Raw genomic sequence first — 17,792 nt, 5'->3', positions numbered from 1 at the left:
TGATTCGTACACTAAACTTTCATATTTAATATGAATCTTCATCGGTAACAAAAGAAATTTGAATCTCCATCTTTTACAAAGTATCTTGAGTCAATAATTATAGACTTGTTTATTATCAATCAATCAATTATGATCTATCTATCTATTTATCTATCTATTATATGTAAACCTTCTTGGTCTCCATGCAATCTAACCCTAATTTCATAAAATTGTGTTGCTTAATAATGCTACTTATAATGCTCATAATGTTTCTTAATGAACAAAGGTCTTCATACTTGGTTCCAATTCCACAATAAATTATAGTATTTGTGTAACATTTTAGATACTTATATTTTTTTTACTAATAATAGATACTTATATTATTATTTTTTTAGAAACAATAGATACTTATATTAAAATGGTGGATTCTAAGGTGATGGGTCCCTCGCCGGTGTGCCACTTAACCTGACCATTGGATTAAACAAGCATACATGATCTAAAATGTTCCTTATCACACTGGATTCAATTTCTTCTTTTTTTCCTCTCCCTCAACCGATCTCCCTCTTTTCACGTTTGCATTTTCCATGATCTTTCGCCACCGTCTGCAAACAATTACCCATAAATTGATCTTTTATGTCATCTAAGTGGAAGTTAATTAGTGCCTCTACATAACCAACTTTTGCTACAAATAAAATAACATCCTGCTGCAATTGCTTTAAAAGGGGATTCAAGTTTATGTTTCCGAAGCATAATATCTTCTATTATTGTTGTTCCATCCATTTTAATTCTAGGTGTATGTGGTTAATGTCTTAAATTTTTTGCTATCAATTTTTATGAGTTGTGTTTATGCAAAATGTAAGTTTCATTCATTCCCAAATGATCCATCATGGTTTGATATTGTTATAAACTAATGTAAATAAGAGCAATAGTATAGATGGAGAAGAGAGAAAGAATAGTGTATGTTATTCACCACTAGGATTAGGGTTAGGGTTACAATATAGTGATACATAGTATCTATATATAGGTAAACATAATGGGCCAATTACATGGGCCAGGACATCCACTAATAATATTCATAACACTCCCCCTTGGATGTCCATCGAGGATATGCCTCATTAAAACCTTTACTAGAAAAAACCCGGCGGAAAAAATTCTAGTGAAGGAAAAAGAGTACAACATCCTTTGTGTTTGAACTACCTCATTAAAAACCTTACCAGGAAAACCCAATGGGACAAAACCATGGTTAAGGGGAAAAGAGTGCAGAACACAATTATATCTCCCCCTCATGAAGACAATTATATCTGAGACGAATAAGAGCAATTAATCTTCAATATAGTTAATCAGAAGTTTTACTTGATGATGACTTTGTAGAAAGATTTGATTCTTCTTCTTTTATATAATCTTCTCTGAATTAGCTGTTGATGCAGTATTATCTTCTTCAAATTTCTTGTATGTGTAGAATCACAAACTTCAACAAAACCGCACTCTGAACTTTCTGAATGTAGTGTTAAAACTTTCACATAATCGGATGATATTGTTGTATCTCTAATATACAAATTATATACTTGACTTTATTCCAATATCTTTGAGTTTATTGATATCATCAGATACATAATTAGCAAAATGCAATAGTGTTCTCAATTGAACTAAAATATGGTCCTTCAAGATCAACTCAAGTAAGTGATCATTTCCTTGAGACATGAAATGATCTTTGTTCACTTCAAGTGACAATAAATTATATTTGTTAATATCAAATATATTTCATTTCAACCTTTTCTTTAATCAATAGATTTCAAGAACTCTTCAGGAGTTTATGTCATCATATAACAAATTCATTTCCAAAAGTGACTTATTCATTTCATTAAGTCATCTCTTCGATAGTTTGAAATGTATGTCTCGTAGAAATTAAATCCTTCATGGAGTTTTATATAATCCACGCTAACAAGTGACATATAAATATAGCGTAACACATTTTTCAAATAAATTGAATCTTCCATGTGTTAACAAACTTAATCAAGTAAGAGAAGGATTTTGATTTCACTTCAGGTGAATATTTCTCTTCACAATCAATGACAAACTTTTACCAATATGCTTGAATAAAAAAAAATCAAGCTTTTAATGTTTGTATTTCAACATTTTCTATTCACAAGAAAATTAATTCGTATCTCATCATGTTTTACATCTTCAGGTGTATGGACTGCTGGTCCAAAAATCTTCACTTTGCAAAGTGACTTTAATTACGTAGCAATTGCGTTTTCATTTAGACAATCATTGTCTATAATGCTCAGTAGAATTTAGTTCATGATCCTCATTAACTCTTTTCACATATAGCGCTATATTACATATAAAAATATCATCAACGTTGACTTCCTTTCGGTTCCATCATATTCCATTCATGACATAATTTTCATTCATGACATAATTCGTCGAGATCTCTTTATTATCATAAATTTCAGGTACCTGAGAAGTTCTTCTGGAACTTAAAACTCAATTATGTCAAATACTCTTTTGAAGTTTTCATATTCTCACTTGGGTCATCTTTCTTTTTAGCTCCTTTTCTTATTTGAGGATTTTTATCGTTGGAACCGACTGATCTACCACACTTCAGGGTGGTTAATACTGATTTGCAATATAAGATTGTCCAACAGGGACATCCATTTTGTTTGGAGCATTAACAGCTAATAGTTGATTTTCATAAATTTTACATATGATTTATCTTTTGAACATTTGATTCAAACTTGAGGATCAATGTGAGATAATAACATTAATTTATTTCAAGTGATTCATTTGAACTTCTGGTTCATATTTTTCAGCTGCTTATTCTCCCCCATAATATTGGGAAAATTAATTCATCACTTGAAAATCAGCCTACAGGGCTGTAAATAATTCTCCAATTTTTGGCTCAAGATGATTTATAATAGATGGAGATTCATATCAAATACATTTTCCCAATATTCTTTAAGAACCGTTTAAATGCATTCTATTGGAGCAATTGCACATACACAACACATCCAAAAATGCTTACATGGGAATCATGTTTATAAACATAGTTCAAATTGTAAATTAGGGGAGAACTTATAATAACTTGTTGGCTTGATGCGAATTAGTATCTCAATATACATGTTTGAATGTTCCCAAAATATAAATTAGAAGTTATGATCTCATAAGTATCAGTCATGTAATTAACTTTAGACGTCTAAAGAATGGATCTTCAAGTCCATTTTTTTTCTTGTATGACCATATTCTATTTGATATCAATTTCAACTGACATACGATACTTATCAAATATTTCCTAAGAATTTAGAAAATGAGATCTTAGCAAAACTATTTGAGAAAATAATCTCACAAACTTCTAGTTGTGAGTAAATATGCATGTGACTAATTTAGTTGATGCATCAATTCAAGTCACAAAATGTCTAAATGGTCCAATTTCTCAAATTATCAATTTTTTTGGGAACTAGCAACACATAAAAAATTATTAGAATGAAGGAACTTCGGGCCCTTCAATACATATCTATATTTTTTTTTTTGCATCATAAAATCCGGGATGATCCAACCGGTCTTGCCAAAGATAAATTTAATATGACTTGTAAACTCCTGGTTTACAATAATTTGTGTACAATCCTTCAGGAATGCGTAGACTATTGAATTATTATGGAATTCATATAGAATAAAAAATACAAAAGATTATCATCAACCATTGAGTTCTTCAAGAACTAGATAATAAATCATTATCAATTTACAATCCTTCAAGGATATAGAAATATTGAATTCATTTGGAATTCATTGAAGAGAAAAAGAATTTATTTTATTAGTTCTTCAAGAACTATATAATAAATAAAATCATATCTATGTGCAATCCATCGGGGATGCATGATTATTGAAATTCTTCCGGAATTCATAATATGGTGACACTTCATAAGTTCTTCAAGGAACTAGATTAGTGAATTCTTCCGGAACTCACGAGAGAAAAAAATTGAGTTTTCTAAGTTCTTCAGGAACTAGATTAGTGAATTCTGCCGAAATTCATAATTAAATTTATAAGTTTTTGAATTCTTCTAGAATTCATAATAAAATTGAGATTTTGTAAGTTCTTCAGGAACTATAGACCATTGAATTCTTCTGGAATTCAGAATGGATAAAAAGTTTAGTTTTCTAAGTTCTTCAGGAACTAAGAGTATTGAATTCTTCGAGAATTCATAGATTATATTTCTAAGTTTTTCGAGAACTAAGATTATTGAATTCTTCATAAATTCATGGATTAAATTTGAAGTTCTTCAGGAACTAATTTTGTTGAATTCTTCAGGAATTCATAGATTTGATTTATTAGTTTTTCAGGAACTATATAATTGAATTCTTCTGGAATTTATAGAGAGTAAAGTTAAACTGATAAGTTCTTCGAGAACTATGTATTTATGATAGAATAACAATCTCTTTTGCAATCCTTCATGGATGCATAAAAATATTTATTTTGACATATATAGACTAATAAATTACAAAAATGAAACAATTAAAGGAAATTGTATATTCCTTCTCTGTGAGCATGTCCAGACATATATATTGCTTTTCTTTTTCTTTCTTTTTTTCAAATAAACAACACAGTTGAAATAAACCAAATAAAAGGTTGCTGGAAGCCAAAACAAACCGATTGAAACTTTCTCAGCAATGGTTTTACTATACAAATTCATATAAATTGAAACCTCATCCTAATAATAACAAAAAAAACATATCAATGATGCCAAAACTTATGTGGCCAAAATATGTGATGGCCAAAAGAAATTAGTCCAAAACCACTGATCAAAATCGTGACGAATTCATTTATGTAAAATTGTGGGTTTTGATGTTTTTACGTGGGATCGTTGAAAGAAGCATGATTAACCGGAATTACAAATACAGCCGAATAAAATCAAACATGTTGTTCTTTTGGATGATCGAAGTGTCGATGTTTCACCATACAAGTGTCGGTCATGAAACATAATGATGTTTCACCAGACTGTTGTCGGTCACGAAACTCAAACAATATCAAACATCCAAGATACATATTATAAATAAATAAATAATTGATCAACATTTTATGTAATATTAATGATCAAAGTGTTATGTTTCACCATACAAATGTCGGATATCACGAAGCGTAAACAACATTGAATCAATTAAATACATAAAGAAATGATGCTTATTTATTTATTTAATTTTAATTATTATTATTTGATCTTTATAAGTATACAAGGTTCAAACGATTCATAATCATATAATAATCAAAAATAAAAACTACTTGTGATTTCATAAAAATAGAATAAGAATTGCGTACCTCAGTTGGTAAGCTCGTGCTGATAACGTGTTATAAACTAATGTAAATAAGAGCAATAGTATAGATGGAGAAGAGAGAAAGAATAGTGTATGTTATTCACCACTAGGATTAGGGTTAGGGTTACAATATAGTGATACATAGTATCTATATATAGGTAAACATAATGGGCCAATTACATGGGCCAGGACATCCACTAATAATATTCATAACAGATATAAATTTGTTTCATTTTTTTTTTGTATAATTAAGAAAATAATCTTTTGAAGACGGAGATCGGGAGAGAGGGAGAGAATGCTTGAAAATATTGTGCAATGTTTAATAGAATTGGAAGGAATTAAGGGCAATATTGTATGAAGGATAAAATTACATCGCCCAAGAGAAAGAGGAAGAAACGGGATCCGGTGTGGTGATGAATTATTAGATCATACAAGCTAATTAAATCTAACGGTAGATTTGAGTGGTACACCGGTGAGGGACTTGATAGAACCCTCACCCTAGAAGCCACCTATTAAAATGAGATAAAAATGTGTTTGTACAATGCATACTTCAGAAGTTATAACAACTGTAAAAACGATTCAAATATTTCATTGATTCCTCATAATATGCACTAGTTGGATTTGTTTTCTTTTTTTAATAGACGAAATGACAAAGTCATTGAAAACCTACATACGTATAAAGTAGAGTGACAGAGGTTTGAACTCCAATCATTACGTCCAACACTAATAATTTCGGCATTTCTACCAGTTAAACTATAATTTTTGGACTGCACTAGTTGGATTCTAATAATATGCATTAGTTGGAGTATTAAACACCAATGAAATATCATCTTTTCATTATTCTCTGATGCAACCCTAATTCCATAAAATTATGTTGCTTAATAATGCTACTCATAAGTTATAATGCTTATAATGTTACTTAATGAATAGAGTACCCTGTTAGAATTATGAAATTAGTACCCCATTTATTTTATAATTATATAATTTTTTTTATGAATTTTTAAGTCATATAGTTATATTTTAAGATTATCCTAAAAAGTATTTATGCTAGTTATATATTGTAGTTTTTTATTTTAGCATAAAAGATTAGCGGTACAATTTGTTTTAGGCTTAACTTTAGTCATGTGTGATTATTTTGAATATATATACGGGACTGCTAACTTATTCCCACCTAAAAATATGTGGAATGATCGAGGTTCAAACTTCAATCTCCTATATATATATATATTGTCTCTGCCAACTTAACTAAGTTCACGGAACCGCAGTTGCATCTTCTTACTCTTTTTCTTTTATTATTTTTTTGTTGATTTTCTATTACATTTATATTTTTGAAGGAAGGAGAATGATGGAAGAAGAGGGATCACGTAGCTATTCTGTGTACCACCTTTTATTTAATTAATAATAATAGTAATAATTAAGGCAAGAGAATAAAAAACAAAAGGAATATTCTTTGATAAAGGCACCGTAAAATTAAAAAAAAAACAAATAAAAAAGCGAAATTAACGCGGAATCGCAAATGAGCGTGAGGAAATTAGAAGAAAAGAGAAAGCAAAGGAACAAACAAATATCGATCAAGACGGAAACATGACATCATCCACCACCATTCCTCATCTTCCTCCGCCAGAAGACCGCCCTGTTCGTGTCTACGCCGATGGCATCTACGATCTCTTCCATTTCGGTCACGCTCGTTCCCTTGAACAAGCCAAGAAATCGTACTCTCCTTTTTCAAATCCAATTCATTATCAACTTCATTAATCATTACTTAATTAATCGATTATTACTATAATCACTTTTTTGTTTTTGAATTGTAGATTTCCGAATACGTATCTTCTGGTTGGATGTTGCAGTGATGCTGTAACACATAAGTATAAAGGAAAAACCGTTATGACTGAGGATGAACGTTATGAATCTCTCCGTCACTGCAAGTATAATATTAGTATTTGTTTCGTTTTTCTCATTATCGTTAACTTAATTGTGTTCTGAGAGATGAAAATTTATGTATAATTTTTTTTTCATTGTGAACAGATGGGTGGATGAAGTGATCCCGGGTGCACCTTGGGTTATCAATCAAGAGTTTCTTGATAAACACAAAATTGATTTTGTAGCTCATGATTCTCTTCCGTAAGATTTCAATTCATTTCACTTTTTGTATATTTATAAGAATTTTTGTTCTGGGTTTGGCAATGTCAAATTTTGACCATATAGTTTATAAGCTCATATTGCAAAATAAGACTTGTTTGGTAAATTATTTTTTTCACAAGCTTGTAGCTTATTTTGATAAAAAGCTTCTTATTTATCATTTTTTTCTCAATTTTATTCTTGTCAACTTATGTAAAAAAATTAAATATTAATTGAACATATATTTTATATTGTAAGCTAGCTCAAGCGATAATTTTATCAAACACTACAACTTCAATCAGTTAGCTTATATGCTTATTTAATGTATATGGATTGAATGACGGACACAATTTTTAATTCAAAAAATCATATGAGAATTTACATAAGATCCATTTCCTGTTGCAGCTCCCTAACTCTTGGATCTTTGGTACTGTTTGAGTTTGTAATCATGGTTTTTGATTTTAGGATCATGCTAACTAGTGCCCCTGGCCCCTAGGGCACTAGTTAAGGAATCAAAAAGGGAAATTTTGCATTGGAAATTATAATTTTTATATTTTAAAATATTGACTACATAAACATCAAGATAACTTTACTATATTGGGTTTTCTTAACTAGTGCCCCGGGGACACTAGTTAGCATTATCCTTGTTTTTATAGAGCTGTATGGTTATTGGCTTGTTGATTAACCATTTGAATGCATTATATAACTAATTCCTTGGGTTTGTGAATGAAATGTTGACAGATATGCTGATACTAGTGGTGCTGCAAATGATGTTTATGAATTTGTATGTATGAGTAATTTTTTATTAATTTTTTTTCTTTATTGTTTTTAAAATTTCAATGGGACTTTTTTGGCTACATATGTAATGTGCTGTATGATTTCTATGCAGGTTAAGGCAGTTGGAAGATTTAAGGAAACACAACGGACTGAAGGTATATCTACATCAGATATAATAATGAGGGTTGTCAAAGACTATAACCAGTATGTGCTGCGTAACTTGGATCGTGGGTACTCAAGAAAAGATCTCGGTGTGAGCTACGTTAAGGTGTGACTTTGGTTTATATATCTTTGATACTTGTTATATGATGCGTTATTGAGTGAATTACCCACTTTTATATTGCCTTTAATCTTGTCTACCATTTGGGGAGGAGCTCATGTTTTACTGTGTTGGTATTTAATACGAACAGGAAAAGCGATTGCGCGTGAATAGGAGACTGAAAACTTTGCAAGAGAAAGTAAAAGAACAACAAGAAAAGGTTGGTGTAAAAGGTCTATAAATATAGTTTATTATATGCCATATCATTTGATTAAGTTGGAGGGTGCACTGTGCATGCATGTTGGGACGGGACATGGGATGGGATGAGGTTGTGAAGTGAAGAATGGGTTCATAAAATGGTGGTTCTGGCAACAGAGAAGCAAAAATGATGCACTCTAGCACTTTGCTTCTCTTCCCTAAATAGTACTTTGAAGTTTGAAGGAGCAGTAGCTCTTCCACACTGTCTCTTTCCTTGTCAACAAACTTACATTTGTATTTTGTTTGCGATGGTTGTTTAAGAAACAGTTAATGCTAAACAATTTTAAAGATTGTTTTTTGTTCTCAACCCTTAAGTTGTATAATTTTGTGAGGTAAATAATAGAGTGGATAAATGACCCAAATACGTAATGACTATAGAAGTGGAGACACTCGCTTTGCTAAATTTAGATCTCAGTGAGAGGGAGTAAGGTGCATGGGTACTACTGTATACGGCAGCCACAATTTTAACTTTGTATGGCAGTATAGATGAAGGCAAGGTTTAAGGATGAACATTCACTTGCAACTATAATTTATGGTACCATACATTTTAAACTTACCTGTAGTGTTTTGGAATTTTGATGATGTACACATCTTTATTGTTCATCTAGATCCAAACTGTTGCAAAGAATGCCGGTATGCATCGGAATGAGTGGGTGGAAAATGCTGATCGTATGGTTGCTGGATTTCTAGAAATGTTTGAAGAAGGTTGCCATAAGATGGTGAGCTAATTTATATGCAGAAACATTATGTGACTTTTATTATGCAAGAAATTTATAAACTTGTTTTGCTGTTGGTTTTCACTGCATGGGTATATATATCAGGGGACTGCCATATGTGATCGAATTCAAGAAAGTTTAAGAGGCCAGCAGTCAAATGATGATTCAGTTCTTCTTCAAAATGGCAAGGATGATGACGATGAAGAGTATTATGATGATGAGGAGGATAGTGATGAAGAATATTTTGAAGAATATTTTGATAACAATGAGCTTAATCCCCAGATTAATGCGAAAGACATGAACAAAACGTAAATGAATTTGCTAAATTCTTGTCAGAATATGCTTAGCAACTTCCCATGAGATTTATGCTGCAAAATTCTGTGCTTAGCATTGTTTCAAGAAACATTCTTCTATGTTGCAGAAGGGACCTTCCATTTTGCTGGCGTGGTCCAAAATTTCAGCATTACGTCTTGATATACATGAAAATATTGTTTGTGTACCTGCCCTGAACTTTTGTTTTTGATTATAGTCATGTAATTGACCTAATGATAGTGAAAATTCTGTCATTTCCTTTTCATTTATTATTTAGATTTCAGCCTCAAAAGGTTCACCCTATTTTACTTGCTTTCATCCACACTGGCTTGTAACTTGAGAGATAAGCCCCTGAAGGGTTAGAATATATCCATTTGCATGTTGCATGGTTTTGGCCATGTTACAGTGTAGTATGAAAATATTGCTCAAAGTGTTTGTAGTGTCGGTATTAAATTTGATTGCTGTAGAATAACAATTGGAATATGACAATATGTTCAGATTACTAGTAATGAGAAGGATACTTTCTCCCAAATTTGGGTTTAGCAATACTTGTACTCTTATTTACTCCCAAATTTGGATTTATTAATACTTTGTAACCTAATCTTATCCATTATTATTATATTCATATTTTGCTGCTCAAAAAAAAAAGTAATGAGAAAAGAAATATGTTTATGCAAATGAGATGTTAAATCTTACACAAGCCAACCAGCGGTAGTAGGGTTACTAGAAGAATATAGGGCTCTTCATGTACTGCACTACTGCTTCATGCTCATAATTGCCACTTACCCCTTAAAATGGAGCAATGCAATGGTGATGGCGACAAAGATGATACAATGACACCAGCTATGATGAGAAACTATCTGGTACGTACTCTATTTATTAACTACCTGTCTTTCTTTTCCCAATTTTTATTCCAGCATATGCAATATACTTTGAACATGATTGAATGAATGGTGTTAAACGTGTTTTCTTGAGCTGTAGTGGAATGATTTACTTTCTGTACATTTTGATGATATTTGTGCTGGGATTTTGATGAAGTCTGACTGATATACTGCATCCGGTAATTTTAGGTTAAACTTGCATTTGATACGAGTATTTAAGCTCTACTATCTTTTAATATCTAAGCTATGTTTCAAACACACCCTTTCTTCTATTAGATTTTAATTCCTATTTGAGCTATTTTTTGGGTTGAGATTAGCACTTAATAATTTGTGCATTGTGGAATTGTGAGTATTTCTTGCAATATTGTTGAAATGCCTACAATCTTTATTTCCTGTGATTGAAATCGTTGTCTGAGAGCTCTTGCGGCTAATAAATCTATTGTAGGCTCTGTATGATTCATTCAATTGCTAAATGGTTTAATTTCCATTTTTCATGGTCAATTATACACTAACATTATAGCCACCCATTTATTAGAAACGATCTCAGTTAAGTATGTTGAATTTGCTCGTGTATAGAAATGTTTTACTTCATGTTTAATTGAGTAATTGACACATCTATTAGCTAAAGTATTGAGTAATTTTGGTTTGAATGAAATAAGATCGGAGTGAAGAGTTTCTTATCATTCTCTTGAGCAGTTTCAGGTTTATATTTTTCTCTGCTTTTAGAAATGAATGTTATTAAGTGTAACCATTTGATGTGCTGTGGATATTGTAATTTTGCATTAAGATTTTTAAATAAGAACTGTTTATCTTGGTTTTCCATGTAAAAATATGATTGTTTTAGTAGATATCTTGGTTTTCCATCAATATTCCAAGAGCCTAAAAGTTAGCACTGGTTGGGAAAAGTAGAGGTAGGAAAATCCTGTGTTTAATTTGATTCAGAGGTTTTAGTAGAATCTATTATGATGCTTTCATCAACACATGTATATATTTACTTCATTTTTGACATTGGATTGATATTTGTGAAGTGAAGTTGAATGGTTATATGGCTTATTACACAATCTATACAGGATTTGATTATTTTGCATGATGGATTTTTATTATATTTTTTTAATTTGTATGCATGTTGGCCTACATTAATATCTTGGACACTGATTAAGTTGGAATAAGCTCATATTTTGTGATTTATACCAAATTGTTGTATTTTTCAATACAATAATTTTACTTTTTGGCTCTTAACATGCTTTTAGGGTACACAGGATCCTAAATTTTATCATGTAGATAAAATAATATGTGATGTGACATTTAATTCAATTATAATACTTATTAATAATAGTGAAATGTGAAAACATGTTTTTTTTAATAGCAAAAATATTATTAATAATAATCGGGTCTTTGTACAAGACGAACAGAGACCCGTAAAAGAGAGGCTACAAACAAGGGCGCCGTATATAAGCGGAACGCCAATGAAAATACCAAAACAAACATCGCATAATAGAAGTCTAATACTAATATCATTCTTAGATAGACACTCCTCAACTTCCAGACCACCAGAGAAGACAACAACCCGACGCGTAGAGATGCCACTAGACACTAACTCCGATCTCGAATCAAAAGTGATCGGTCCATCAAAATCCAAAAAAACTATTGTGAAAACATGTTTGTATTCCATGAATGACTTATTTCACTTGTGTATAGATAAAATCGTAAATACATACTTAATTTTTGAAAATTAGGCAATACTAACCCATCATATAGTATTCACCCCCTCCACCCATTCCTGGTCACATCAATCAAACCTTGTGACAATAGACAAATACCAAATCAATGAGATAAATATAGGTGTGGATGGTAAGGATTCGGAATAAGTGCAATTGGAAGTCATGCATGCGTGCGAACGAGATTTGAATTATTCGATTAAAATCAAACGGTTTAGTTTTTAAAGTTAAATTTTTTGAATTTTATAAAATTAAAACTGCATCAAAATATTGGTCATTCAATTTTGACCAGACATCTAATTTCAAAAAACTACTAATATACCTGTAGTAGGCTGTAAGCTTTTGGCGGTTTCGCACTATCAATATATATCGCACATGTAATTTATTTTTGTAGGTAGGTGTAATATTACATTCAGTTTCATATGTAAATGAAAGTTTACTTTTTAATTTTATTCAATAACAAAAATGTATTTGACCTATAATATAAATTATTTATTGAATGAAACTAATTTTTTTTTTCTGTCACACTTACATGAATTGGATTTTTCTTAGATGGTGTCACAATAGTTTAGACACTTTTTTTTTGTCACAAACACTAATTATATGATTTGTGATTTTTTAAGTGCGTTTCACACAAGAATTGTCACAGCAATTTTTTTTTCCTTTTTCATTTTGATAAATTTTAACAAGTAAAACTTGCATGATAATACTAAATTTTGAACTTATATTTAACATTGACTTAGTGTCAATATCATGACAACATTTTATCTTCTTTTTTTTCCACGCAAATATCACCTGCAACACTTGTAATTCTTGCACACAAAACAATCTAAAACTAACAACGAGGAAGAATGAAAGGGATAAGAGATGGAATATTGGTATAATCACTCACCCATTAGTTATAAAGCAAAAATTGATTACAACCCTTTATTTATAGGAATAACGGAATGCTTAAAAAATACCCTAGAAATACTCGTTAACGAAAGGACCAAAAAATAATCAGTTACGAGGTATATATCTAAGAAAAATTACATAAATAAAATGTGCAGAAAGACCCATTATAAATGAAAGGACCAACTCTAATGCAAAGATTATAAGAGAATCTTTAATGAGAGTCGTTTTAATTACTAGAGACCCAACAAAGTAAAAAACACCTACTTGATTTTCTTCGGTGTTAATTTTGACGGATTAGTTCATACAAAATAAAAAATTCTAACTTTAAATGAGGCCTCAGCAAGTAGCAAGTGGACGGTAGAATTAGTCTTTTCGAATTAGTCTATCCTAGAACAAGATACCGAGTTTTTTTTTTTAAAAAAAAACTATTTGAGAAGGAAAATGGAATGGCTTAGGGACGGATTCAAAGGGGGTAGGCAATGTGGCCAAGGCCCCCCCTCCCCCTCATATATGTATATAATATATATATTATTATGTCTCAATTATCTATCTATAACACTTTAGTTTAGTATTATGAATTATACTATGGTAAAAATAAATGACTAACATAAAATATATTGGTCCTTAAATAAATGAAATATTAATTGTCAAATAAAGTGTATTGAAATTACAAAATATTCTCAAATGTGTCTATTATTAGTAATTTTTGGACAAACTGACTAACATAAAACATATTTGAGGACCAAACTAACAAAGGAAAGATAAATTTAAAAATCAAAATGACTAACAAAAAATATGTTTAAGCTCAAAATAATTGTTCTTATTTCCGGCCCCTCGTACAATAAGTTTCTGGATCCGTCCATGGAGTTACTAATAATAGACACCATTAATTTGAGGATGCAAATGGGGTGGCTAATAGACACCAAAAGAAAGAAAATATCACAAATGAGATAATCAAGATTTAACAAATAAATCATTATTTAAATATATTTATATAAATATTGGCATATATAGATCAAAGTGTAGTGAGTGTAAGAGTCTCCATGGGATAGAAATGGGGATATTGGGAGGTCGCGGATCCAAGAATTTTAGTTGGTGGAGGCTAGAAAAGAGTGTTTATATTTTTTCCGATAACAAACAACTTGTATCATATATCATCAATGTAAAATTCAATATCATTTAATTCAACAACCAGTCATATTTGAACCTAGTCACGTGGATTAAATAAAATATATTACTACTATTGAGCATAATGTTAGTGAAAATATTCATGTATCTAATGTTTTGAATTAAGATGTGAGGTTGAATCCACTTATGTTGCTTAAATTTCCAATGTGACAATCCCCCCTAATGTTTCATGCTCTTCTAAAGTCCCAACAATGACATTAGATTGTGGATGGTTTGACTGACTCATTTTGTCAAAAGTTTTTTTCGACAATGGTAATCAGACGATGTACACATCGATATTGAGTGTCAACAACGATGCAATTGCATGTGAATGAAAAAATTTCATTAGAGAAAGAATAAGCTCCCTAAGTCCCAACATTAAAATAATTAATACAACTCATATTGTTAGAAAAGTTGAGTTATATATAGTAGAAAGTAGTGTATTGAGAGGATCCAGATCCTATCTAAATAACACGTTACGGAAGACAATTTATTATTAGTACTAGCAACAAAGGAGATTATAAAACGGTTAGGATATATAACTTCATTTATATTTTTACAAGAGTCACGCATTTCATTTCCATTTTAGTGCAGAACCAACAAGAAAATCCAGTCAACTTAATTAAGAGATTTTGTGAAAAGTTTAATTAGTACTCCTGGCTATGCAATCACCTACCTACGTCAATGGAATTTGGTAAGGGTAGCTTGCAAATTCCACATACCCAACTGCTAAAGTAACATTATTTAATCTATCTATATTATTTTTTTTGACGAAATTAAATCTATCTATATAGTACAACTAATATATGACTTTTCATTGATGGGCTAATATCTTTTAGAAAAAGGGTCCCAATTGTATTATTATTGATCATCATCAAACAAAAAAATATAGAGTGGTCATTGTTCATCATCGATTAGGAAAAGTCAGCAACATACCCTAAATAATATATATAAACAAAATAAAACTTAAACTATAGTCCACAAATAAAGTGCTTGACAACACTAGAAAGTAAATAATAAATAAATAAACGTGTTTGTAACGCCAAGCAAAGGATCTAGAAGCATAGCCTAGTGCATGCACACCAAAAAAAAGTTATTATTACAAAAGTTAAAAAAGAAACAGTACTAGTACTAGTAATAATAATAGTAAATAATAATAAGAATAAAATATTAAATATTTGTTGAAGTAGAATGGTTGGTCAACAATTTCAGGCCAAGTTAGCAACCTAATTCATTTGCTTTAATTTACGTGTCACTTTCATTCCTCCGCCTCCCCATGCGACCAAAGAAAAATAAAACAAAACAACTTCTTCTGTTCCTACCGGAAAATAATCGATTATCAACTCAACATGAAGAAGTGCTTGGAAAGAAACCACTTTCATCTTCTCCTTGAATTTGATCATTAACAACATTATTATTAATATTGTTTGAAGGTCTTGGGTTGCTTATTATTCTCTGAAAAAACATGTTTTCATCTCCTCCTACTCCACTTGTTTGTGTATTAACGTTGCCACTATACATGTTATAGTGTTGTTGTTGAAGCTGTTGGGGGTGTTGATAGAAAGGATGAGACATGATGGATTGATTGATAGGAAGAGAAGCCCGTGGGCCGAGTCCAAGGCCCGCCAGAGTTGAAAAACTGGGTGGTGATGATGTTGCTGCGGCGGCAAAAGGTGCAATTGGGCCTCCGGTGAATTGTTGTACCATGGCCCGGAAATTGGTAGTGTCTGTGTTTAGTAAAGTGGTGGGGGTACGTCTTGAAGCCCGTGATCTTCTTCTTATGGGCTTTGATACTCTTCCTTCTGGGCCCAAATTGGTGGCTGAGGTTGGTGAGGTTGGGTTTATTGTCTCCGGTGGTATAGTGGAAGAGGGGGTGGTGTTAGTAGTAATGGAGGTGTAGTTAGGAGGAGGGGTTTGATTTGGGAAATTTTGATGATAGAATTGAAAAAACTCATTTGGTGGAGGATCAGACATGGTTTGGATCATGGCAAGGAAAAGAGAAAGAGAGAGAAGGAAACATGTGTGTCTTGTTGGGTATTTATGGTTGGTTTTTAGTATTTTTTTGTTTTTTTTTTTTTTGGTCAAAAGTGTGAACGTAAGTGAGGATCCTAGTTTGGATTTAGGAAAAACAGTGTTACATGCTTAAGGCGGCATCATGTGATATGACACGTGACATTACATATTTTTGGAATATAAAAAAGTTGAACTTTATTTTGTGAGAAATAAAAAGAAAAGATGAACTTGATTGATGGCAACACTATATATAGTGTGACCACTATGGTAGGGTCGTTAGAACTTAGAACCAACTACATTTTGGTCTAACAAAATTCTGTAGTGTTGCTTGCATTAATATCTTTTTGTAACTCCAAATTTAGTGGAGTTTGATTATGTGGAAAGCTAACTCGATTATGGTCATTTCGGTATCCGTTTGGTGAATTATTGATCCAAATTGAGTTGTGTGCGAAGCTTTGAAGTTGTGACTTGAAAGCAGATTTTGTGCAGAATTTTGGAAGACATAACTTCACTAAAACGGTAATTAATCTCTTTTTGTAACTCCAAATTTAGTGGGGTTTGATTATGTGGAAAGATAACTTGATTACGATCATTTCGATATCCGTTTGGTGAATTATTAATCCAAATTGAGTTGTGTGCGAAGCTTTGAAGTTGTGACTCGAAAGCAGAATTTTAGGGAGGGCAAAATCCAAAAAATTATCAAACGGGAGGGGGGGGGTAAAAGTCCGCATTTTAAAACACGGGAGTAAAATTCCAATTTAATCAAAACAGGGGGGCAAAATTGCATTTAAGCCAATCAAATATAATATAACTAAAATTGTTCTGCCTAACTCATTACTCATCTCTTAATAATCTTTGGTTCTTTTAACTTTTTGTTTTTGTCACAAAACTTTAATTATTTTAAAAAATTAATATACAATGATGTAAATTTTATCAATTGTACCATTGCAAAAACCAAAAGTATGCATAAACTTTAACAAAATATTTCTACATTAGATTTGATCTAGTGGTGAGGAGTTTGGGTAGTGCTATAAATCCTGAGTTCGATTTCCAGCTCATTACAAAAAAAAAATGACTCCTCATTTGAGTCATTTCCTATTACTATTTAAAATATCATTAACATATGCGGTTAGCCCTCTAAAAATACATGTTAGCATGATCCTATGTTTGGATTGATGAAATATAATGGAATGAAGCAGAACGAGATGGAATAAAATAATGTTTCATTGTTTGAATTTTAAAAATAATTATAATGGAATGAAATAAGATTGAATGAATTTCATCTCATACCACCAGTTTTAAAATATCCAAACAATGAAATAAAAGATTTATTTCATCCCGCTCCATCTCATTCTACTCCGCTCCATTCCATTATATTCGATGAATATTTCTA

General features: G+C 31.2%; 1 protein-coding gene across 1 annotated transcript; it reads left to right on the top strand.

Moving 5' to 3' along the window:
* The first annotated feature begins 6,712 nt into the window (after positions 1–6,712).
* LOC123911204 (choline-phosphate cytidylyltransferase 2) lies at positions 6,713–10,274 on the top strand. Its single transcript, XM_045962571.1, has 8 exons — positions 6,713–6,998; positions 7,098–7,211; positions 7,312–7,407; positions 8,146–8,188; positions 8,294–8,449; positions 8,592–8,660; positions 9,307–9,417; positions 9,520–10,274. The coding sequence occupies exons 1-8, from the start codon at positions 6,871–6,873 to the stop codon at positions 9,724–9,726; spliced, it is 924 nt and encodes a 307-aa protein (XP_045818527.1). The 5' UTR covers positions 6,713–6,870; the 3' UTR covers positions 9,727–10,274.
* Positions 10,275–17,792: the final 7,518 nt, after the last annotated feature.

Source organism: Trifolium pratense, linkage group LG2, assembly GCF_020283565.1.
Source record: "Trifolium pratense cultivar HEN17-A07 linkage group LG2, ARS_RC_1.1, whole genome shotgun sequence".
NCBI lineage: Eukaryota > Viridiplantae > Streptophyta > Magnoliopsida > Fabales > Fabaceae > Trifolium > Trifolium pratense.
The sequence above is the reverse complement of the archived record's forward strand: the minus strand, read 5'-3'. Positions and strand labels throughout refer to the sequence as shown.